Source organism: Schistocerca gregaria, chromosome 2 (assembly GCF_023897955.1).
Source record: "Schistocerca gregaria isolate iqSchGreg1 chromosome 2, iqSchGreg1.2, whole genome shotgun sequence".
Classification (NCBI taxonomy): domain Eukaryota; kingdom Metazoa; phylum Arthropoda; class Insecta; order Orthoptera; family Acrididae; genus Schistocerca; species Schistocerca gregaria.
Window position 1 is genome coordinate 212,714,240 of NC_064921.1, and position 26,828 is coordinate 212,741,067.

Genomic DNA, 26,828 nt, shown 5'->3' on the forward strand with positions numbered 1-26,828 from the left:
ACTTACTCTCAGTTTTGGATATACAGATTACTTACTTGTGTGAATAACTCACATGTATTCATTTTGTGTGCGGTATTTGTGTTTTGTGTACGCCATCTCGGTCAAATGAGTTGTCGAAATGTAGAGCAATGACAGATGTTTGCTTGCTTGTTGACCTCTGTAGAATAGGACCCACAGGAGGGCTACAGCAATATTAAATGTTCATATAACGGTCTTAACCGATAGGAACGACAATAGGAAGCAGTGAAAGGAAATTAGGGTCGTTATACCATGAACATATTAAAACGACTAAATCAGTGGAATGTACTGTTGCCGATGTCGTCAATAGAAATGTTAATTTTGTGGTAAGTAGACTTGCCATGTGTCATGAAGAAACTACTTTTGTGGTAAGCTTATTTCAGAAAGGACTTGAAAATAACGTTATTTGGTGGTACTGATGTGTCTCGCGTCTGTGTTTCACAACAAACAGAAATTGCAGCTGGTGCAACGGGCTGGTGTTACATGCCACGAGCGTTCAGAAGCGGTGCAGAATATTACCGACAACTCAGTAAATATACACGGTGAGTGATAAGTATTGTAGGAACGCGACCACTATGTTGCAGCCCTTGGCCTTCCTTGGTTGTTATCGGAAACAGGCGGTGACATTTCAGTAAACAAGTACAGTGGTAACTAAGGAAAACATACCGTCCTACGAATGACTTCAGGACAGCTGCGCAAATTATGTCAAGTGGTTCTGCGCGTCCTCGTGAAATAACGCGATAAGAAATCTCGGTAAACCGATCGAAGCGCCGTGACAACCAGGTGCAATAATGTTGTGGTCGAGTGATATATCTCCCAAACCCCGCGAAAAGGCTACTTTAATGGCGGGATAACTAGTGTTATTGATAGTCATAGACAAAGTTTTTCTCCCATAATTCTCGTACTGTACAGAATAAAAACCATGCCAGTTTTGACTGAATTTACCTGAAAGAGAGGAGACTTTGCTACAAAGCAGATATTTGTTACAGTTGTGTGGTAAGGAAAGGTACCAGTTAATACACAAGCAATTAGCCCAAATTCTTTAATTGTTGTGCAGTTTATTTCCATACATGGTGCTGTTGTTACTCGAGTTTTTGACCCAAGTTGATGCTTCTACTGGTGATTACGGCGGTGATGAAGAGCGGCGAGTCTAGCGTGGGACGCAGTCGCCCCACGTGAGTGGGATCTCCCTCTAATGCGAGCCGATCCACCGTCTTCTTCTGCACTTTCGTCCTCAGTTGAAGGAGTTACGGTCGATGTCAGCTAGACAGGAGGAGAAGAAACAAGTGCTGTGTTACTTAATTTCGAAATCTGGAGCCAACGTCACATTTCACGCTTAACATCACGTTACTGCTAAAGTGCCACATAATTTACAGAAAATAAACCATTTCCCAGTCACGGTATTACGATATCTTTGTGGCGTCATTGGTGAGTACGTCGTTAGACGAGCTAGGTACTGTGCGCGGGAATTGTATGCATATAGGGAAATCGATGATCTGTCTGTACGCTCATAGCTCACAGCTGTCGTTTGATGACGTTTGCAAACTTTCCGCTCACCTTTGTTATGAAAGCGTACATCGTTTGAGGTAACGGCACCTTGTCGAACTTGTGGAGCAAGACACGCCGTATGTGACACGTGTGAAAGGCGTAGTAAATGAGATTACTTACCGCAACGAGAGACTAGTCATCCACAATAACGGTGTAGTTTGCGTCCAAGGAAACCTTTTTATAGACGAGTGGCGACAGAAACAGTAATAAGGTCGAAGTAAGTGTTATGGTTTTGTCGTAAGTGCCGACCGTGCAGTTACTATTTCGAAGAGGCGACAGACGAAAGCCCATGATTTACACTGATCAGACATTAAGGTTCGAGACTGCGCCGTGACTGACAAGGCGGACCCGAGTCAGTGGAGCCGGCGGATGATGGCGGGTTCGAATTCTCCACCACCGCTGCCGTGTGTGTCTTGTTGTAGCTGGTATCACCAGCTGCGGTGAATCTGCCAGCGAGGCCCCTGCCGAGAAGTGTTCCTAGCACCTGAGTTGTGTCATTTCGTAGGGACTGGTGTTCAAACTTAAAGCAACAAACAGAAATTTTGCAAGGTTGCGTTTATATTGCCGCAAAACAGCACAAACAGGTGATAGTAAAATAGAAACAATGTGAAGCATACAGAACGTAACCAACTGCAACATGCATAACGATAGACAAAAATGTTGTTCGTTTTTCCCCACTTAACGGATTCACACCCACATTGCGACAGCTGGTTAATGTGCTCAGTGCGAGGTATGACCGCCTTTGGCACCAATACTGGCCTAACAACGACGGTACATGCTGTGATTGATGCCACTTATCTCATGTTGGGATCTCACGCACGGCTGTTGCGAGGTGCTGTGGGCCCAGACATCGTATTGAGTTACGTTAATGCTCGACCTCATAGGGCACGTGTGGTTTTTTTAAAATTTGAAAATTGTCCTCCTTACTTGAATTCCAAAGAGGATGTCTGGGAAGCACTAGGGAGATGGGCTGCATCATGTCAGCATCCACCAACCACTCTCCAAGACTTGTGAGCATCCCTCCAGGAAGAATGGGTGTAATTGCCTCAACACTGTACCAGCAGCAGTTAAATCTTGCTGATTCACCCGCAAAATATCATGAGGAGATGTTCGAGTGGTCAACATAATCCCTGCCCATACCACTGGAAATTCTCCTCGATATAGGTCGCGTTCTACAATGTCTGGATCCTGAAATCGTATTCCACGTGCCCTCCAGATGCTAATCCGTCGATAATCACTCTCCAGGACTAATCGGGACTCATCTGTGAAAAGAACATTGGCACACAGTTCGACCGTTTAGCGTGGTATGTTGATGGCTCAACTATAGACGTTCCCATCTGTGAAGACGCGCCAGACGCCAGACGTAGACAGACATCAGGACCCCCAACAATAAAGGCCACTCGGTTGAAACTTTCTGTACACCGTTTGCCTCGATGCACCACGTCCGTGGGATGCTGCGATGTCAGATGCCAGATACAGTGTAGTGCTAAGGCGGGACCGTCGTGCCCTTACTGCCAAATAATGGTGCATTCCTTCTGATATCACACGTGGTCGGCCTTGTTCTGGTCTCCGGGATACAGTTTCCGTCTCTATAAACTGTCGCCTCAACGAAGAAACAATAGAACGATTCATATGAAGCCATCGGGCCACATCTGTTTGCGACTCTCCAGCTTCCATTCTTCATATGGCCGTCCGTAGGACATAGTATGTAGGCATCTTCTCTGTGCCAAAGTGCGCCGTCTGTGACTGTGTACACAGCAGTTGTGGATGTTGGACTACCCTGAAAACATTACCTCGCTTGATAGATGCCCTGACGTCACCGTCGGCGTGGTTATTCGTTGAGCGGAATGCCATCTTCCGTGCAGAATTTGATCTTAACGACATCTGTCGACAGTTTGTGTGATTATATCGTGAATTAGACAGCACGGGGAAACAGCAGTTTGCTGCTTTAAGTTTGGACACCAGTGTACTAGCATTTGTTATTCGATCTCGACCGCAAGATCAGCTGCTAACACTGTGAAGACAACATTTATTTTGACCGACTGTTTCTTGACGAATAGAGTTTGAATATATTGATTTGATTCAACATGAGACATTTACATGAAATTTGGGTAATAATTATTATATTATGCTCTTCGAGAGGTATGCCTGTGACGAGACCTTTTATTACCTTAAATGCCTGTCTCATTCATGAGTTAAATGGCTGAAATGTTCATTTTATATTTGCGAGGATTTTTAACAATTTTGTGAAACATACAGCTTAATCAGTCCAGTCCTATAACTCCCAAACCGCTCCCTATCAAAGAGGCACTTCGTCCCTTTTTTTTCAACTTACTTGATACAGTAGGCAACGGTCGTCGCAGCCATCTCCGTGAAATTCGTCAATTAGGTCTTCTGTATAAGAAAAACAAAACACTTAACACACTGTTTGTATTCAGAATACCAAAAAACAATTCAGTCATAAAGTACGTTATAATTAATCTGACATAAACGTATGATCAGGCCTATTACCAAGCCGCTATACTATTACTTCTGCCACATATTTCAATGTCTCCGCCAAACACGTAATTATTGGAACAGAAAACTGTTTCTATTAATTACTGTCGCGAATGATCCTGCCCACTGGAACATCAAAAGTTGGCAGCCTATCAGCATCGAAGATGAAGGGAAACGTCGGGCACTGAAATGACACTGAACGTTCTTAATATGTTGATACTTCAGCACGGTCATTTGATTTAAATATTCTTGGTCACTTAATATGACTGTTACGCGTATAAATATAAGTTCTTGCATTTATTTAATCTCCATTAATTTTTTGTGACAGTGAGCGAAGTTCACAAATATAAAGTAATCCTTGAAACCGGGTTATCCGAAAGGCTTTTGATTACCTACTTATTTCAATGTTTTTCAGTTAGTGGAAGATATATATATATATATATATATATATATATATATATATATATATATATATGTGTGTGGATCTTTAGTTCTCTAAGTTCTATATTATGAACAGTACTGTGTACTACTCCTTTCATTTCACTGGATTCCATTCCCACGAAATAATAGCTCCCTCCTTATTAAAATACATAGTCAGTCAATTTCTATCAATACTCTCAAAGGGATTTTTGCGTTTCACTAATGCTTAACATATTCTTTAAGTAAATTTATTAATCAAATTATGTGGATTGACATAATGCATCAAAAATAGCAACGCAGCTTACAAGGAAGTAAACTTTTGTATGTTTTCATTGTAAAAATAGCAACCATGCACTTGTAGTCACCTTTAAAACGTAAACGTAATTTTTTGATACTATTGTAAGAATCAACAAATTCAGGTCTTGTCAATGTTATATACGTGAGAGACCTAGAAGTAAAAACATTATGGCCCAAAACGTTTAAAACTTTTCGAATGTTATTATAGTTAATTAATTAAAAAATTTCGTTCAGAATTGTTCAGATACGTGTAACAGTAATATACATACCGTACGAATAGGGGTCTAGCGCAAAATTAGCCTTTTCTGCCAGGTCTAGGCAATGATCAGAACACGTCACCTGTGCGAAGCTGGCTCCTGCGAAAAGAATCAATGCTGCAAGTAAATATGCATTACATATGTATTGTATATGTCATTCACAATGCACCACAGAAAAGAGTGTTGGTTTGACTACTAGACCTAAAAAGGATTTTAATTTTTACTATCTGATTGAAAAGTTTCACGATACGACAACTCAGAACTGTGCCTGTATTTAGCGTTATGAAATAATATCGGAGTTATATGAAAATAGATAACCGCAAAAATTTAGCGCACTAACGGAATTAGGTTCACTTCAGTGCGAATACGAGAACATCATCGGAACTGGAGACATAAACAGGATGATAGTGACACAGACTCTACAAAACCTGTAAAGAAGATTCTTGAGTTACCGTACGAACATTCTCTCATTGCGCCCCACACACCTCACTGCGTACCATCCCATTGTTGTCGATGTCATGGCACTAAAGAAAGATTCACAGTGTTTACGATGTCGGTGAAAGGTGGACCCCACACATCTCACCGGATGTAGCTATTTCCGTGGTTCACCCCTACCAGCCCTTATGGCTCAATTTGGGTCACACATCCTGTTCAAACGTTAGTGACGGTATGTCGAACGTGGCTCTTCATAGCGGACTTCCCAGAAACCCAATGGCATCGAATCAAATAATCAGTGAACAACAATTGAGACGAAATTCAGAAACTTACTGACAAGATCACGGCTTTCAACAACAAGAATAGTGCAAACTCAGATCTACGTCAAATGTTGATCAATATAATGTTCAAATGCGTTACTAGTCAAATCCGACATTTCAGTGCTACTACGAATACAGAAAACTGTTGAAATGGCGAAGAGCAATACGTTCCGAACGCCTGAATAAGTCATAGTCGTTGCATCGCGTTCAGAAATACCAAATACGAGCTGCGCGGTTCTGTGGAAGAATCTCCGTAGCTTGGGTGAAGGGAACACAGTCAGATGACGAAGTGAATGAACTTCTTTCAGGTCTGTTCAGCTCCCATGCTGAGACGAGTCGTCACCTGGAAGAATACCAAGATACAAAATGCTGATATTTATCACATTGCTACGTTACAATAAACACAATAAGAAAAGGAATAAAATAACGAGAATCCTTTCTTAACCGACAGGCAAGGACTGTATTATCATTGCCATATTCAAGAATGTTCCTGACGGCACAGTATCAGCGTTGATAGGCATATTTATTATTTCTTTCGTGAATGGAATACATCCTTTTCAATGGAACATGAGTATACCATGACATGCTGTGAAATATCTCTATAAGAGCCGTTTCTTGGCACAACATCAAGAGCCGTTTTGTGGCATCCTTTCCGTTTAAATAATTTTCTGAATCAAATTCCGCGCCACAAAGTTAGTGCTGCTCTCTTTTTCCTGTGACAGGATTGAGCAGTGGAGCTATTTCAAACCTGACAGATTAATATAATGCAAGCAACTTGTGCTCTGCATCTTTATTAGGAATTTTTCACATTTGGCAGATTAATGCAAGCAACTTGTTCTCTGGATCATTATTAAGATTCATTTTACAATCACTTTCTATTCATATGCATACCATGTGAATCGTATTTTACCCTCTGTACTCTACATTACCATGTTACCTTTCCCATCCCTCATGATGCGATTATGTTTGTGTGAAAGTATATTAATCTTGGTTTTAAGGGATAGCGTTGTCTTGCTGCTTTTCGTCTACTATTGGTGCGGGTCTACTACCTAGGTGCAGTTTAACGAACTTTGGTGTCGTGTCAGCAAACAAAGAGGTTTATCCCCATTGTCCGAGTGTAGGTTTTGTGCTTAGTTGGCGGCGGAATGAGTACTCTAGCCACTTCCGTTAACCTGGGAGCTCCCCTTCCTGCGACTGTGCTGAAGACACCCCATCTTGGGCTTTTGGCGAGTTCACTTCGTAATTGTGGTCAGCGCGACAGAATGTCAATCCTAAGGACCCGGGTTCGATTCCAAGCTGGGTCGGAGATATGGGTGTTGTGTTGTCCTAATCATCATGATTTCATCCCCACCGACGACGTGGCGTCAGATCAAAAGACTTGCACCCGGCGAACCGTCTATATGACGGGAGGCCCTAGTCACACTACATTTACTTCGTAATCGTTAAGCATGGTCTTGGTCTTGTTAATTTCACTTTTGAAATGTGTAAGCTTGATTCAGACCAACTGAAGTTGTCCAATTTTCTCTTCCAGTCGTTAACAGTGAAGCGTTGTGCTTATGCATTTGGGGGAAATGTTAGGAGTGTCGGATTTAATAATTACTTCGAAGTAACATTGTCGCTTCAGAACATTACATGGTGGAGAACGGCCCAGTACGTGATGAGAAGGACAGTGTAAGCATTTTTTAATTTGTGTGAATGTGTGAATAATAGTGTATTCGTATGCATGTGCTGTCTCCGTTCTTTTCGTTGTGTATAAGTGTCTACCACTTGATATATCTCCATGTGTCTCTTGTAACGAGCCACCAGCTCAGAATTTATGAATTCCTTTACTGAATGACGAAACTCTTTCTTGTTTTTTTCATATTTCCGTGATTGATAGCTATTTTGTAACTTTTATGATGACAATCTGTGCCGGCCGAAGTGGCCGTGCGGTTCTAGGCGCTACAGTCTGGAGCCGAGCGACCGCTTCGGTCGCAGGTTCGAATCCTGCCTCGGGCATGGATGTGTGTGATGCCCTTACGTTAGTTAGGTTTAATTAGTTCTAAGTTGTAGGCGACTGATGACCTCCGAAGTTAAGTCGCATGGTGCTCAGAACCACTTGAACCATTTGAGCCCACACTGCGTGAAAATGTGATCACGTGTCACTTCTAGTATAATATAGTTGTCCAATGAATACCCGTTTATCATCTGCATTTCTTGTTGGTGTAGCAATTTCAATGTCCAGTAGTGTACTAATCAGGTCGCTCAACGTTGAGCGCCAAAATTGTAGTGAACTCGAGACATTAAATGAAATAAAACACAAATGGTTCGTAATTAAGGGATTCATGTATGAACGTATAAGATTGCATAACAATCTGCGTGATTTGTTCGTGGTTAGCGAGCTCATATGTTAGTAGAATCACGTGACATTTACACGGCAAACCCACAGTTACCGGGTGTTTTAGTGTTGAAAAATACATGTAATTGAATATTAGTCTGGTTTGCTGACGCAGTTGGCGGTCGCGCACAAATTTGACCGTATTTTCATATCAGTTGCTTTTCCTTGTACCCGTTGTACTTCCGGCAGGATCTCGTATGCTCTTTTCCTATGTACCGAATTGTATACAAATTATCTTACTTTCGATTCATATTTATCGATAACCACGCAGTCGGTACCAGCCTTCTTGCTGCAGTTTCGTGTATTTAGCGTTGGCGGAGTTCTGACCACAGCATGTCTTATTCTATATTTCTGCGAATGAATGTGCGATCTGTAATTGAGAGATACTAGGTCATGATTAAATTATCGCGTGGTTTCACGTTGAGGCACCAGAAAAATTTTGTGTACATTGTCCTCCCATGAGCACACCACCATGGCTTCATTAATAAATAATTTTGTTAACGTTTAATCCCCATCTGTTCTGCATACTTAGTCAAAGCTCCTCTACTGAACCACTTTATTTGAAATTATTCTGTTTTATTAATTCTGTATAGCTGCACAATTTAAGCTTTGTTGATCAATCACGAAGAGAACCTTGAAACCAATGAATCCAATTGTGTAACCTTTTCCAGTCCAGCTTACTTTTTATTTACGTACAGAGTAGGGTCTGGGCTGGTGGCGACCCTGCACTTAAATTTCAATCAATTTTAGAAGTAAGCGGTAGGAGTGCAATAGTAGCACCTTCATATGACATGGTTTGTGGCTTCCACAGCCATAGTCGATATTAAGAGCCAGTTAGAATGTAACAGCCAACGGGTACAGCCTTACAACACATCACCCTCTGTATCCAGAGTTTGGGAATATATTGATCACGGTCAACTAACTGAATGTTTATGTAAATGCAACACTTATGTCATACATCAGTTCGGATTCGTAAATACCAGAGCACAAACCGTGTGCAAATTGAAGTAATGGATGAGCTGAAGTATGTCACACATAACAGCATGACCGCAGTATTGATACTGTTTTTTTTTTTTTTTTGGTCATCAGTCTACTGACTGGTTTGATGCGGCCCGCCACTAATTCCTCTCCTGTGCTAACCTCTTCATCTCAGAATAGCACTTGCAACCTACATCCTCAATTATTTGCTTGACGTATTCCAATCTCTGTCTTCCTCTACAGTTTTTGCCCTCTACAGCTCCCTCTAGTACCATGGAAGTCATTCCCTCATGTCTTAGCAGATGTACTATCATCCTGTCCCTTCTCCTTATCAGTGTTTTCCACATATTCCTTTCCTCTGCGATTCTGAGTAGAACCTCCTCATTCCTTACCTTATCAGTCCACCTAATTATCAACATTCGTCTATAGCACCACATCTCAAATGCTTCGATTCTCTTCTGTTCCGGTTTTCCCACAGTCCATGTTTCACTACCATACAATGCTGCACTCCAGACGTACATCCTCAGAAATTTCTTCCTCAAATTAAGACCAGTATTTGATATTAGTAGACTTCTCTTGGCCAGAAGTGCCTTTTTTGCCGTAGCGAGTCTGCCTTTGATGTCCTCCTTGGTCCGTCCGCCATTGGTTATTTTACTGCCCAGGTAGCAGAATTCCTTAACTTCATTGACTTCGTGAACATCAATCCTGATGTTACGTTTCTCGCTGTTCTCCTTTCTACTACTTCTCATTATCTTCGTCTTTCTCCGATTTACTCTCAAACCATACTGTGTCCTCATTAGACTGTTCATTCCGTTCAGCAGATCATTTAATTCTTCTTTACTTTCACTCAGGATAGCAATGTCATCAGCGAATCGTATCATTGATATCCTTCCACCTTGTATTTTAATTCCACTCCTGAACCTTTCTTTTATTTCCATCATTGCTTCCTCGATGTACAGATTGAATAGTAGGGGCGAAAGGCTACAGCCTTGTCTTACACCCTTCTTAATACGAGCACTTCGTTCTTGATCGTCCAGTCTTATTATTCCTTCTTGGTTGTTGTAAATATTGTATATGACCCGTCTCTCCCAATAGCTTACCCCTACTTTCTTCAGAATCTCGAACAGCTTGCACTATTTTATATTGTCGAACGCTTTTTCCATGTCGACAAATCGTATGAACATCTCTTGATTTTTCTTTAGCTATGCTACCATTATTAGCCGTAACGTAAGAATTGCCTCTCTCGTGCCTTTACTTTTCCTAAAGCCAAACTGATCGTCACCTAGCGCATTCTCAATTTTCTTTTCCATTCTTCTGTATATTATTCTTGTAAGCAGCTTCCATGCATGAGCTGTTAAGCTGATTGTGCGATAATTCTCGCACTTTTCAGCTCTTGCCGTCTTCGGAATTGTGTGGATGATGCTTTTCCGAAATTCAGATGGTATGTCGCGATACTCATATATTCTACACAACAACGTGAATAGTCGTTTTGTTGCCACTTCCCCTAATGATTTTAGAAATTCTGATGGAATGTTATCTATTCCTTCTGCCTTCTTTGACCGTAAGTCCTCCAAAGCTCTTTTAAATTCCGATTCTAACACTAGATACCCTATCTCTTCTAAATCAACTCCAGTTTCTTCTTCTGTCACATCAGACAAATCTTCACCCCCATAGAGGCTTTCAATGTATTCCTATCCACCTATCTACCCTCTCTTCCGCATTTAACAGTGGAAATCCCGTTGCACTCTTATTGTTACCACCGTTGCTTTTAATGTCACCAAAGATTGTTTTGACTTTCCTGTATGCTGAGTATGTCCTTCCGACAATCATATCTTTTTCGATGTCTTCACATTTATTGCTGCAGCCATTTCGTCTTAGCTTCCCTGCACTTCCTATTTATTTGATTCCTCAGCGACTTGTATTTCTGTATTCCTGATTTTCCCGGAACATGTTTGTACTTCCTCCTTTCATCAATCAACTGAAGTATTTCTTCTGTTACCCATGGTTTCTTCGCAGCTACCTTCTTTGTACGTATGTTTTTCTTCCCAACTTCTGTGATGGCCCTTTTTAGAGATGTCCATTCCTCTTCAACTGTGCTGCCTACTGCGCTATTCCTTATTGCTGTATCTATAGCGTTAGAGAACTTCAAACGTATCTCGTCATCCCTTAGAACTTCCGTATCCGACTTCTTTGCATATTGATTCTTCCTGACTAATGTCTTGAACTTCAGCCTACTCTTCATTACTACTATATTGTGATCTGAGACTATATGTGCTCCTGGGTACGCCTTACAATCCAGTATCTGATTTCGGAATCTCTGCCTGACCATGATGTAATCTAATTGAAATCTTCCCGTATCTCCCGGCATTTTCCTAGTATACCTCCTCCTTTTGTGATTCTTGAACAGGGTATTCGCTATTACTAGCTGAAACTTGTTACAGAACTCAATTAGTCTTTCTCGTCTTTCATTCCTTGTCCCAAGCCCATATTCTCCTGTAACCGTTACTTCTACTCCTTCCCCTACAACTGCATTCCAGTCGCCCATGACTATTAGATTTTCGTCCCCCTTTACATACTGCATTACCCTTTCAATATCCTCATACACTTTCTCTATCTGTTCATCTTCAGCTTGCGACGTCGGCATGTATACCTGAACTATCGTTGTCGGTGTTGGTCTGCTGTCGATTCTGATTAGAACAACCCGGTCACTGAACTGTTCACAGTAACACACCCTCTGCCCTACCTTCCTATTCATAACGAATCCTACACCTGTTATACCATTTTCTGCTGCTGTTGATATTACACGATACTCATCTGACCAGAAATCTTTGTCTTCCTTCCACTTCACTTCACTGACCCCTACTATATCTAGATTGAGCCTTTGCATTTCCCTTTTCAGATTTTTTAGTTTCCCTACCACGTTCAAGCTTCTGACATTCCACGCCCCGACTCGTAGAATATTATCCTTTCGTTGATTATTCAATCTTTTTCTCATGGTAACCTCCCCCTTGGCAGTCCCCTCCCGGAGATCCGAATGGAGGACTATTCCGGAATCTTTTGCCAATGGAGAGATCATCATGACACTTCTTCAACTACAGGCCACATGTCCTGTGGATACACGTTACGTGTCTTTAATGCAGTGGTTTCCATTGCCTTCTGCATCCTCATGTCGTTGATAATTGCTGATTCTTCCGCCTTTAGGGGCGATTTCCCACCCCTAGGACAACAGAGTGCCCTGAACCTCTATCCGCTCCTCCGCCCTCTTTGACAAGGCCGTTGGCAGAATGAGGCTGACTTCTTATGCCGGACATCTTATGCTGGACATGCTAGACATCTGCAATGCATTTGATGCCATCGAAATTGATACACTGCCGAGGCAGGTAAAATATTCCGGTAACATACTAAAGTGAACTGAAAGCTACCTGAGAACCAGAGAATAGCGTGTGGTCTGTGGGAGTGGAGAGCCTCACTGGAGGCTTGTTCTCACAGGAGTGTCCCACGGCTCAGTCCTAGGCTAACTTTTATTCGCCCTGCATGTCAACGTCTTCTCATCTGATCTGTCTGCCTGTTAAGTTTCCTTTCTGTGCAGACGTCCTCCACTCAGAGCCACACCAGTAGATTTCAATGCAGCCACTGTCCAGGTGAATAGCGATCTGTCTTCGGTGGTGCAAGACCGAGAACTAAATATGATGAAATACTACCTCCAGTACACTACCAGAAATTAATTAGTTCCAAATTGTATGTTCAGCTCCGGTATGCAAAAACCATGTCAGTAAACGCGAACGTTACGGGTGAGACTTTGAGTGAGCAGTTCCGCTGAGTAGAAATCACTGCCGCGACGCGTAGGAAGACTCCCGATTGCAGTCACCCGATCTCCTTAACCTCCGCTACTGCGATATAATCCAGTATGGCGCGAAACTATAAACTCTTGACCGTTAGGACAAACAGTGAATAATTGTGTGCGTTACATCTCCAATATTCGCCAATATCCACGTAATTTTCTCGTACTTTCAAAAAGGACTATTATAACGTGACTACCGAAAGCTGTCCGTACATCTTCGACTCTTCAGAGTGACTGAAATCCGATACTTCTTTGCATCAAAGGTCACGTACCTGTCACATCATCATAGCCGTATTATACAAGGAGTAACTGATCTAGAACGCCAGCGGTGTCTGCCTGTAAAACAAAATCATTCGCAAACTCATTCTCTGTTGCTGCTGCCTGCCTCTTCAACAAGTTACGCTACACGCTTCACACAATTCAGTGCCCCCTTGTATTTACGAAAAAACTGAATCACTTCCTTTGGCGCACCTAAAAAGAAGGAACAAATATATTCAGTTTCTTGCTATGAAACATTAATTAAATGCTCCAGTCTTCTCCCCGTTATGCTTCCCTTTCCATTTTTTTCTTACACAATCGCTTCCATTCACTCTCTTCGCTCATGCCCATTGCTGCTCATGATTTTAAGCAAAACTACTTTCAGTTTTCTTGTGGTCTACTGTACGTCGACAAATACTATTATTTTATCCATTCTGGTAAGAGAACACCTCAGCCGTTTTCGTAAATTATACTGTTTGAAATACTACTACCAGCCACAACTATTTTGAACTGTTTTTATTGTACCATTACTAGCTCCAGCCTTGAACCCTTCGTCAGATGGTAACGCCGACTTCTTGGCACGTTTTCATTTGTGGCCATAATGTAACAAAATTTCTGTGCCCGCTTTGTTTACAAAATATTTTTCATTTGCGTCCTAAGTTACAACAAAGTTGTTGTGGTTACATAGCTTTCCTCTTAAAACGCTCTACGCATTTCACTTACTTCCTGAAAAGCCCTCCGATACGTATTATAAGGAAGACGTATGCTTTTCTTTTGCGATTCATGCTGATCAATTAACTGAACTCAATACAAGATGGCGGATACATTTGTTTACATCTGCTACTGATTTGTTGTGTACAGATATGGTTCACTACTGGAATTATTGCCAACATACGTCTTCGTAATACAGATAGTTTTAATAGTTATAAATTTAATTATTATGGTGTGAAAGGTGCTGGTAAATGCCTATGTAGAATTTTCTCTCTGTCAGTTGACTATTATTTCAATCATTTTAGGTTATAGGAAGTGTATGAAATTTTGAAAATAGGAATGTTTTTTTTTAATTCTAGTTGGTCATTCAATATGCAGTCAGGTTTAATTGTGAAAGTCCTTATATGTTTCTAATTCCTCTACCAGATTCATCTGTATTCCTCTTTAGGCAAAATGTAATGTCTCTAAGCTTTCTTCGATGATTATCCTTGTGTTTACGTGTTGGGCCAAGTGAATAGCTGAAGTTGACGTGTTTGGGTTGTTGAGCCTGAGAGCATCCATATGTTTACTGTATCGAACGTTGAAACTCTACCAGTTCGAATGTAGAATTTGGGGCACACAGAATAATACAGTTTTAAATGCCAGACCCGTGGTGTACTTTAGATTTTAAATTTAAGTTTTCAAATATTTTCTTTCGTTTTATTGTTTGTGGAGAAATTAATTTTCATATTTTTGACACCGAATAAGTTGGCAGTCCGATATGGAACATTAGCAACGAATGGTATGCAGACATATTTCATAGAGTTTCGAGGAACTGTTTGTGCCACTGAAATGCTGCTTGATTTGAACGTAGAGATATTTTTGTTCCTGTGTTTATTTTTTACTCTATTGGGGACGATGTCAGTGCAGAAGAAAAGAATAAACCACTTGTAGTTACATCAAACGAAGGAAGCTCAGCAGTAATAATATATGAAGACGATTATTCAATTAAGACACTTGATTTTTCAGAAACGGCCACATAAAGGAAATTAACGCCGAACTAACCCTAAAATGACAGAGGAATCCTAAAAAGTCCTTGAAGAATGCAACTTCCTCTTAATCTCAACTGAAAAACCTGAATCCGCAACAATGAATCCATCTGTCCCAAAACTTCTATCACAACCAAAGATTCGCAAAGAACAGTCTTCTATATGTCTGATTGCCAACTCGCGAAAGAGCCTTTTCTACGTAATCTGTTAAAATCTTAATGAGATCCTCACAGATGGCTGTATATTTGAATCTAATATTGGTGCAAACAATAGCTGTGAGCTTTCAGAAAACATACAATACATTCCCATGCTTAACAGGCCAGATTCACATCCTTCGATATAGTTTATTTGAAAACAAAATGTTAGCAATTAAAAATAACATGTATCGATATAAAGTTCTTGGTCTACGTGAAATTTTGTGAGTTTGTTGAACTTCTAACCTTAGTGCTAGCACGTAACTCCTTTAGTTTTAATAACAATTTTTATTAAAAGGCCCGAAACTAGTAACGGTACAATAAGGACTTGTGGCTGGTTGCAGAACTTTCTACAGTCAATCAACAAATACTGTTAATGTTTTCTTCAGTCTGATGACTCGTCCGATGCAGCTCTCAATGTTTCTCTATCCTGTGACAGCTGCTTCATCTCTGAATAACTACTGCAACATGCATCAACTTGAAGTCTGCTTGTTCTAGACATGCCTAGGTCTCTTTCTCTACAGTTTTCACCACCACCTCCCCCACCCGAACTACCTCCATTACCAAGGTGACTATTCCCTGGTGCCTCAGAATGGGCTCTATCAATTTACCCCGTGTTTTAGTCCCGTTTTGCTATAAACTTCACGCATTTCTTCAATTCAATACCCCCTCACTAGTTATCGAATAAACACATTAAAGTTTCGTCATTTTTTTGTAGTACCACACTTGAAAATCTATGTTCTTCTCGGCTAAACTGATAAACATCTGCGTGCCAGTTTCCCCAAGTGACCTCAGAAAATAATTAATAACCCTCAAATTTATATTCGATAATAACAAATTTGTCTTTCCAGGGATGATTTTCTTCTATTTTGCTGTCCGCATCTCGTGGTTGTGCGGCAGCGTTCTCGCTTCCCGTGCCAGGGTTCCTGGGTTCGATTCCCGGCGGGTCAGGGATTTTCCTTGCATCATGATGACTGGGTGTTGTGTAATGTCCTTAGGTTAGTTAGGTTGAAGTAGTTCTAAGTTCTAGGGGACTGATGACCATAGATGTTAAGTCCCATAGTGCTCAAAGCCATTTGAACCATTTTTTTCTGTTTGCTGGTGTACATTTTATCTTCTCTGCTTCGTACATCGTCAGTTATTGTGTTGCCAAAATAAGTCATCTACTAGTCACTAAACTCTTAATTTTCGTACTCATTTCTTAATTAATTTCCTCAACTTCAACTGATTTAAATCGACAACATTCTATCACCCGTGTTTTTCTTATATTTATATTTAACTTGTAATCTCTTTACAAGACAGTATCCATTCTGTTAATCTGCCCTTCCAAGTCCTTTGCCGTCCAGTATTTTGCAAGCTTCATGTTATTGTTATATCTGAGTGTTTTATCGCAGATTGAATGTAAGATTTCTGATAGCATATTTGTCGTAAGGAACATAACATAAAATGCCTATTTGTATGTAATAGAGGGTCAGATAGTTCTAATCTTGCGAAGACAAATTGATCGATCAGTAAAAAATAAAATAAAAACTGTGATGTCGGACTTTTTTCGCACATTGTGTTTTCATACTTTTTAGCTATTATGCTTTTTTGCAATTATATCCATGCACTGTGTGATAGAGATTTCAGTTTCACAAAAACATGTATTCGCTGTGGAGAGCGTTCTACACCGGGAGACTTTTCAGGTTTTATCCTCTAGCCGACCTATAACAAAGATTTAATACACTCCTGGAAATGGAAAAAAGAACACATTGACACCGGTGTGTCAGACCCACCATACTTGCTCCGGACACTGCGAGAGGGCTGTACAAGCAATGATCACACGCACGGCACAGCGGACACACCAGGAACCGCGGTGTTGGCCGTCGAATGGCGCTAGCTGCGCAGCATTTGTGCACCGCCGCCGTCAGTGTCAGCCAGTTTGCCGTGGCATACGGAGCTCCATAGCAGTCTTTAACACTGGTAGCATGCCGCGACAGCGTGGACGTGAACCGTATGTGCAGTTGACGGATTTTGAGTGAGGTCGTATAGTGGGCATGCGGGAGGCCGGGTGGACGTACCGCCGAATTGCTCAACACGTGGGGCGTGAGGTCTCCACAGAACATCGATGTTGTCGCCAGTGGTCGGCGGAAGGTGCACGTGCCCGTCGACCTGGGACCGGACCGCAGCGACGCACGGATGCACGTCAAGACCGTAGGATCCTACGCAGTGCCGTAGGGGACCGCACCGCCACTTCCCAGCAAATTAGGGACACTGTTGGTCCTGGCGTATCGGCGAGGACCATTCGCAACCGTCTCCATGAAGCTGGGCTACGGTCCCGCACACCGTTAGGCCGTCTTCCGCTCACGCCCCAACATCGTGCAGCCCGCCTCCAGTGGTGTCGCGACAGGCGTGAATGGAGGGACGAATGGAGACGTGTCGTCTTCAGCGATGAGAGTCGCTTCTGCCTTGGTGCCAATGATGGTCGTATGCGTGTTTGGCGCCGTGCAGGTGAGCGCCACAATCAGGACTGCATACGACCGAGACACACAGGGCCAACACCCGGCATTATGGAGTGGGAGGCGGTCTCCTACACTGGCCGTACACCTCTGGTGATCGTCGAGGGGACACTGAATAGTGCACGGTACATCCAAACCGTCATCGAACCTATCGTTCTACCATTCCTAGACCGGCAAGGGAACTTGCTGTTCCAACAGGACAATGCACGTCCGCATGTATCCCGTGCCACCCAACGTGCTCTAGAAGGTGTAGGGCAACTACCCTGGCCCGCAAGATCTCCGGATCTGTCCCCCATTGAGCATGTTTGGGACTGGATGAAGCGTCATCTCACGCGGTCTGCACGTCCAGCAAGAACGCTGGTCCAACTGAGGCGCCAGGTGGAAATGGCATGGCAAGCCGTTCCACAGGACTACATCCAGCATCTCTACGATCGTCTCCATAGGAGAATAGCAGCCTGCATTGCTGCGAAAGGTGGATATACACTGTACTAGTGCCGACATTGTGCATGCTCTGTTGCCTGTGTCTATGTGCCTGTGGTTCTGTCAGTGTGATCATGTGATGTATCTGACTACAGGAATGTGTCAATAAAGTTTCCCCTTCCTGGGACAATGAATTCACGCTGTTCTTATTTCAATTTCCAGGAGTGTATATTTTCTGATTTCTTTTGAAATAATAGCAATCACGTTATCTATGGTGCAGGCTTTTTTTGAAATTACAAAAATTTCTCAGCAGATGTAAGCTTTTCCCAAATGCGAAAATTTGTGCAAGATTCAGCATGACCTTGCACATAGGAACAAATACTCAACTCATATTTCAAATGCTGCAATCGAGAATATCTTGTCAGTGCAGAATTTAACAGCCTATGTGATGAATCACTAAGTGAAATAAAATTGTATAGAGGTATTATCAAACAGCATATACGAGTTTAATACCTTTTGAAAAAGAACTTACCAGTACAAGAAAGGCGAGTATTTTTCTATTTAAAAGGCTCTGATTTAAAAGTCGGGTACCAGCTGTCTAATTCTACCTTTCTCAGCACCTTTAAAAATATTCACCAAAATTTAGGCGTGTGAACATATTCGTGGTCTTTCAAACATAAAACTCACCTCTCACCGACTTGCCCTTTTTCACCACTTATTCAGCCCAACTCACTGTCCTTATCGCTGTGTGTCTCTCTGCCATTGTCTCTTTCATTCTGCCCTAAAACTATTGTTTCCTCTCATTGTCACTATCTTCCTGTTGTTACGTTTTAATGCTAGTACCCCATTCATCCCTTTCCACGACAGGTGTCTCTTATCATTGTCATTATCTGTCTCTTCTTCGGTGTCATTGTCATGGACCCTGCCTCTCATTATCACTGGGTATCACAAAGTTCCTCTTCCTCCTCTTTACTCCTCTCCCACTGGAAATGTCTTCTTCACTCTTTTCCTTGCACTGTTCTGTCAATTTCAACTATGATCTACTGCCAATGTGGCCATCTCTTTCTCTCACACCGCCATTGTCTTCTTCGCTCTTTTTATAATACAATCATTGTCTCCCGTATTCCAGTATTTTTTACTTTTCCGTCTCTTTCCCACTGCCACTGTATACTTCTCTCTCACCATAAAGAAGAGTGAATATGTTCGCATGCCCAAATTTTTGGAATAATCCTTATAGGCGCAGAGGAAGATAGATTGAGGCAGCTGATATAGCACTCTCCAGTCGAAGTATTTTAAATAAACAGAAGCACATTCATCTCTTTGGGTTTCGATAGGACCATTTATCATTTTTCCGCTGGTTTTCTTCGTTTCCCTACTGCAGCAGCAGGGCATGTCACTCATATGAAAAGAACTTTATAGACTAAAGGAATTTTAATAATTCACTTATATGAAACGGAAATAAAGCAAAACTAATCATACACCTGAGACCGGATTTCACGCCTACAAAAATTAAGTATTTGCTTCAGTACTACGACATGATTTCCCTGGACAATTCTGATGATAACAGAGAGAGTTTGCAGCATCTTCCTTCGTGCTGCGTCACTTTATAAACTATGTTTTAGCCTAACACCGGACTTTACGTGTTATTTTAAGTGTACCAGTAGGGTAAATTTGAATATTCGTATTTCGGAAACGGGTAAAGATATCATGAAAATTTTCGAGGTTGTTCGAGATCGAGATCATAGGAATATACAGAAACAATTACAGCCCTGTTCTGTATTTCGCCGTCCTGAAATCCATGTATAGGCTTGGTACCCAAAAACCTGTTTTTGGGGTGTTTCGCGGTAAAGGATAAACATTTATAAAATTGGAAGATGGTACTTCTAGAGAAATTCATAGAGAATATACCGTTAAAAGTCGTGCAATTTTCTGGGGTTACTTATTCAGAAGTCTATTGCTGACGGCGCAAACTTGGTATAAACTCCTTTTCTGGTTTTCGCAGGAACCGTTCATGAACTATATGATGCCTCCATTAGCCCCGTGATGCACACCGTTCGGCACATCTACCACAAACACAACCAACCGATTTTCTCCATTTGTCTGTTCTAGAGGAAGTGTGTAACGTACAAATTTTGACCCTGTGTTGAGTATGCAAATGGTCCCTAGCCGAAATTTCCATTTTCGAGACTGGGAAGTTATTGAAAAATAGAGAAACTCATTTGACTTGCCAATATCACGTGTTCCATGGGAGAAGAGATTCCGTTTCGATGTAGATGATATATTCAAAACTGAGCATAAGAATTCACGTGTTCTGTAATTAGTTTTAAAAGCACATCGAATTTTACTCGTCTTAAAACTCTACAGCCGAAGAATTAACAAGATCCGCGAAATAACTTTAAAATATTATGCAGTGCTGACTCGTAATATTTACAAATGCTGCACAAAATACAACCTCAAGTGCCACAAAAACAGAAACGGTAGAAAGTTACGGAAGCTGCGTATCATGGTCTCTAATAAGCGTTCCTCCATATGATTCTGAAATGGGTCATTAGATTGAAACGCTGACTAGGAAACAAGAGGTGTTCAAATGGTTGAAATGGATCTGAGCACAATGGGACTTAACAGCTATGGTCATCAGTCCCCTAGAACTTAGAACTACTTAAACCTAACTAACCTTAGGACATCACACAACACCCAGTCATCACGAGGCAGAGAAAATCTCTGACCCCGCCGGGAATCGAACACGGGAACCCGGACGCGGAAAGCGAGAACGCTACCGCACGACCACGAGCTACGCACATACATGACGTGTTCCTAGGTACTGTATATTCCAGGTACAACATTGTCCCCCACAGATCTCACAATCTATTCGTTGCGTGGGTGAGAACGAGTGTGACACTACTGAATGCTAAGTCACAAAAGGAAGAGGGAGTCCGTCAAAGCTGTGAGTTGTTAGGTTCGAGCCATTCCAGCAAGACAAGCAGCCTCATGGACAACTCAGCTGGACCGCAAGTGCTTAGCTTGTGAATGTAACTGCTGTAGGAACGTCTGTCGAGACACGTGGGGAATGTAGCGAAGGATACCACGGAAATACTAAAATTACCTGTTCGCATTTTCGTTTTCTCGCATTAACAAGGAACTAACATTTGAATTAACGAAAGTGACGCGGTACACCCCGTTTTTGGGGCCGTCATTGCATCAACGTATGTAAAGCACCTTCAAAAAAGTAATCGGACAACTATTAGTGCACATAAATGTAGGGTGTGCCCATCCTTTGCCTCCATGAAGGCTTAGACTCTGGTGGACACACTTTCAGTGAGGTCTCGGCAGGATTGGTTAATAACTTGCTTCCGGGTGTTTTGCAGAGTTGTTACTCGCATTTCCATTTTGTGTACTAAATATATGCCCTAAATGCAGAAAATAAATAAGATGCACTAAATTCGTAAATTGGAATCAGTAGATCTTTAAAGCACCCTGAACCAAAGCACGCTGTTAATTTTTCGTTGAGGTGTCTGAATGTTTGTGAAGCAATGGTGGTATGTTCTTCCTCAATAGCGCAAAGCAGAAAAGGCAGTGATTTTGGACGTTGGTATCTGGAGAAAAGTCGGCTTCCTGACTCGTCCCAGAAAGGTTATGTTGCGTTCGGGTCGTGATTCTGAGCAGGAAATTCTATATCGAGATCGGTTCTCGCTGTAAAATGTGCGTTTAGTGTTTTCTGAAGTGCACTAAGTGAACCGCAGCCTAATCATGAAATGTACTAATGAGCCAAAATGGTATGACCACTGCCCGCTGCAATGTTGGATGCCGCCTGCAGGCGTTTCGGGCATGTGGCGCGATAACGAATGTATGTTAGCGAAGCAGACACGGACAGGGGTTCACCATGGCGCAGCTATGAACTGCAAATGGGAAATCTATTGAGATAAGCGACTTTGTCAAAGGACAAATTCTTAGTATGCAGCGCCTGTGAAAGAGTATCTCGAAAACGGTGAACCTGTTCCAGTGTTTACCTACTACTATCATGAGCGTCTACGGAAAGATGTAGGACAGTGAAACTACCACTAGGCGCTAAATGGTTGGACGACCACGACTCTTCATTCAGAACATCGGGTTCGGAGTTGTCTGCTCTATAAAGTAGGACAAATGGTGGTCTGTGTCATCTCAGCCGAAATAGCACAGTGCTGGCGGACGCACAAGTGTTTCAGACCACACCGTTCACCGCACATTGTTGAACATGTAGCTCCTCAGCAGACCTCTGATACGTGTTCACATGATGACCCAAAGGTAGCGTCAGTTACGATTACAGTGGGCGCGGGACCATCGGGATTCAACCGTCGATCAATGGAAACGTGTCGGCTCTTCGAGGGAATTACATTTTTTGCTACACTAAGTCGGTGGTCATCTCCACAAGCGCCGTCATCGAGGTGAACGGCGGCTCGAAACGTACAGATCGCCGAGGACGCAGATTCATGGGATCAGTATTATGCTATGGGAGACATTCTCCTGCGAGCGCGGAGGAGCTGTGGTAGTAATGAAAGATACGCTGACAACTGCGAACCATCTGCATCCCTCCATGTTGATGTCTTCCCCGACGGTGACGGTATCTTTAAGCAGTGTAATTGTCCTTATCTCGGAGCCGGAACCGCGCTATGGTGGTATGAGGAACGTTATAATGAACTCACGATTACGATAAAATTCACGTGATGTAAATCCTACGGAACCCATCTGAGTCGCGATCCAGGGACATCAACGAGTACACAAATCAGCGGCCCGCTATTTACGAGAATTACACGACCTATGAGTAGACACCTAATGCCACACACCTCCACAAACGTACCAACAAACTACTAGATCCCTCATATGTAGAATGAGTTACGTATTTCGTTCCAAAACAGACAAACAAGCTATTAAGAAAGTGGTCATAACGTTTTGGCTCATCATTTTACACCCTGTGCGATTCATTTCGCTCTTCAGTGCTGGCGCTGCACACGGTCGGGGGTAAAGTTGTCCAGGATTTTGCGATACTCAGACCAATCAATCGGATTGCTACAGGTTATAGTTTGATTCTTAAGTCCTAATCGTTCGTTGCCAGTTGTTCATTGTACAGCGACGTCGCCCTCTCCAACATCAGAAGCGTCACTTAGCCCTGCCTACAGACGTACGTCACTATCTTTAACCCTCTATCCTAGCTACAGTGATGGTAGAACTGTGGAGTTCACGAGTGATTCCTTTCGCTGATTTCATGCGACTTTTCACAACGATCCTCCACAATGCTCTACTGTCCCTATTCGTCAGTACATGAGGACCCCTTGGTCTTGGTTTTAGCTGTAGTTGTTCCTTCACGTTCCCTCTTCGCAGTCACGTCACCAACAGTCGAGTTGGGTGGCTTTACAAGGTTTGAAATGCAACTGGACTTGTTACTTATGGGGGCGTACTGAAAAGTAATACCTCCGAATTTTTATGTGAAAACTGTTAGAACTTTTTAAGTGAAAGTAATGTTAATAACATTCTACATCATTAATCTTGATATCTACATATTTCCAGCCCTCTGCCGTTACAGCACTCCGAATTGTAGCTTGTAACGTGACTGTATGTAATGTAAATACGTCGGTGCGTCGGAATCAGAATATTTTAGTCGAGTTTCGAATTCGAAGATAAGTCAAACACCATGTCCCTCTGCATAACAATGGCAGACCGCACATAAGCGCCGTGACGCCTGCAGCAATCCGACGGCTTGTGGTGTCTGTCATCGATCATTCTCCATACAGTTCCGACTTGACGCCATCCGATTTTCATTTGTTTTCAAAACTTAAAGAACACTTTCGAGGACTTTACTTTGATAGTTACTAAGCGTTGCAAGAAGAGATGAGGTTGTGGGTCCGTCAACAAACTGGTCTCTGACTGGGAGGAATGTCTTCGTCTGTACATTGAAGAAAGGTAGTAGGAGTAATCCACTAAGTTACAGGCCCATATGATTAACGTCGATATGCAGCAGGATTTTGGAACATATATTGTGTTCGAACATCATTAATTACCTCGATGAAAAGGGCCCATTGAAGCACAGTCAACACGGATTTAGTAAACATCGTTCTTGTAAAACACAACTAGCTCTTTACTCGCAGGAAGTGCTGAGTGCTATTGACAAGGGATTTCAAATTGACTCCCTATTTCCAGATTTCCGGAAGGCTTTGAAACTGTACGCACAAGCGGCTTCTCGTGAAATTACGTGCTTATGGAATACGTCTAATTTATGTGACTGCATTCTTAATTTTCTGTAATAGAGGTCACAGTTCGCAGTAACCGACGGAAAGTCATCGAGTAAAACGGGAGTGAATTCTGGTGTTCCCCAAGGTAGAGTTAAAGGCCATTTGCTGTTCCTTATCTATATAAACGATTTGGGAGACAATCCGACCAGCCGTCTTAGGTTGTTTGCAGATGACGTTGTGTTTGTCGTCTAGTGAAGTCATCAGAAGATAAAAACAAACAGCAAAACGATTTAGAAAATGTGTCTGTAAGGTGCGAAAATTGGCAGTTGATTCAAATGAAATATCCAATAAGCTGAGAAAGAGAATTTATTCCTTCAATAATAATCAGATCCTGATTACTATTGAAGACTGGGACTGCGCCTTTTCATTTTAGATTTACAGAAGTTATAGGTGCTTCAAGCTGAAATAACTGCTTAAAACTAATAACAAGGCAAAAAATTGCCTGGATGATAGTACTATCATATTATATTCAACTAATAACATTTATTTAAACCATTATCATCTTATGAATTATCATTGGGGCAATAATGCACATGAGTGGTAAGAGGAATCCGTTAACGTCTGTTGCACGATAAATCAGTCAAATCTAAAGACCGAAAATTAATCTAAATACCTAGGAATTACAACTGCGAACAGCTTAAATTCGAAGGAAAACAGAAAATATGACGAATGCTAACCGAAGACTGCGTTTTATTGGCGGGACACTTGGAAAATGTAACAGATCTACTGAAGAGGGTGCCTACACTACACCTGTCCGTCCTCTTTTAGATTACTACTGCACGGTGTGTCATGCTTACCAGAGAGAATTGACGGAGTACATCGAGATAGTTCAAAGAAGGGCAGCACGTTTTGTATTATTGATGAATAGGGGACAAAGTGTCACAGAAATGGTACAGGATTTGGGGTGGACATCATTAAAACAAAGGCGTTTGTCGTTGCGGTGGAATCTTCTGATGAAATTCCAATCACGAACTTGCTCCTCCGAATGCGAATATATTTTGTTGACACCTACCTACATAGGGAGAAACTATCACCACGATAAAATAAGGAAAATCAGAGCTCGCACGGAAAGATACAGGTTTTTTCCATGCGTTATGATACAATGGAATGATAGAAAACTGTGAAAGTGGTTCGATGAACCCTCTGCCAGGCGCTTAAATGTGATCTGCTTGTTATCTATGTAGACGTAGATGTCTCCAAGGTGGTTACGTTGAGAAATACATATGTAAACTTGAAGAATACAAGAGACACAATATTAGTAGCGGTTTTTTTTAAACTTCTAAGAGTTTTCTCATACAGAAATCCGGAGACATTTCTTTTCAGCGCATCCTCGTAGATGACGTTCATGGACTAGTGAGCATTCACAGTCGCTGAGTTGTCCTGACTAACACGTTCTGCTGTGACTGCTTCTCTGCTTACAATACGATATTCGCCTCCTCATGTAATGGCTGGTCTCCCTCTCGTGCCGTCTTGTAGTCACTTTAGCATTAGCCCTATATTGGGATGTCCAGATAGTTCTGATGAGACGATGTATCATTGACGTTATTTATGAAATATCAAATAATTAAATCCTTGTCAAACTTGTATAAGATATTTGTTATCTCTGTCGTAACTCCTGCATCAGTACCAAAAAATATAGTAGTATTGCCCATTTATTTTAAAGATAAATGCCATTCTCACCTCGTTCTCACCCAACATTAAATTACTGTGTCTGATTTTTAAAGCCATTCATGGGGTAATCTATCGGGCTTTGGCCACATGAGCTACACTTACTCGAACCCCTAAAGGGAAAAGCCATCACAAATTAGTTAAGTGATAAGTGAACATTGCAATCCATTTTTAATCTTTGTAAACGCTAGTCTCCTCTCATTTTATTTCAAATGGCTTCCTCTCTTATTATACTTACGTTGTTCACTAGCAATTAACCTTTTCCCCAAATTGCTTTTCTACTTAATGATGTGTACATCATGTACTCTGCCTTATGTGACGCTACTGTCATTCTTCCTTTCAGTCTCCTTACTTTACGACTTGGATACAGTAATAAAGATAGCGCTATGGTGCCAAAGGCAAAATTTTCGTTTATTTCATTTGAGGAAAGAAAAAAACTCATGTCACAGACAAGCGTAGGGATAAAATGATGCAGCATAATCGCAAAAAGGTCTCTGCATGTGAAACACGAATGTAAATCAATGTAATTCTAAAACAATTTACAGCAAGTGATTACGATTCTTGTGACTGAGTCTCACCTCATCCCATGTTCGACGTTTAGTTTAATATGAAACATCACTTTGTATTTATCCGTCACACTGAATACACACATATTATACTGTAGTGTAAAGGGGTGCAGGTCCACCGCACACGAACATTATTCTGCGCTGCTGGAACTGCTGGCTTACCGACACAGGCGACGACCACGACGGCAAGGATGAATGACTTCTGCATGGCGAATGATAGCCAAGAGCCCGTAAC

The 26,828-nt window shown here is 41.9% G+C and overlaps 1 protein-coding gene across 1 annotated transcript; it reads right to left on the reverse strand.

Annotated features, from left to right (window-relative positions):
• Positions 1-1,046: 1,046 nt before the first annotated feature.
• Positions 1,047-26,828, reverse strand: LOC126335750 (uncharacterized). The gene is made up of 4 exons (XM_049999208.1): positions 26,756-26,828; positions 5,049-5,135; positions 3,902-3,960; positions 1,047-1,281 (listed from the first exon to the last, which is right to left on the reverse strand). The coding sequence occupies exons 1-4, from the start codon at positions 26,799-26,801 to the stop codon at positions 1,132-1,134; spliced, it is 342 nt and encodes a 113-aa protein (XP_049855165.1). The 5' UTR covers positions 26,802-26,828; the 3' UTR covers positions 1,047-1,131.

Excerpts from the sequence above, each read along its gene's own strand:
- LOC126335750 (XM_049999208.1), bottom strand. The coding sequence starts at position 26,801 with ATGCAGAAGTCATTCATCCTTGCCGTCGTGGTCGTCGCCTGTGTCG. Across the intron at positions 5,136-26,755 it reads CGTGGTCGTCGCCTGTGTCG|GAGCCAGCTTCGCACAGGTG; the intron begins GTAAGCCAGCAG and ends TTCTTTTCGCAG. Across the intron at positions 1,282-3,901 it reads ACCGTTGCCTACTGTATCAA|CTGACATCGACCGTAACTCC; the intron begins GTAAGTTGAAAA and ends CCTCCTGTCTAG.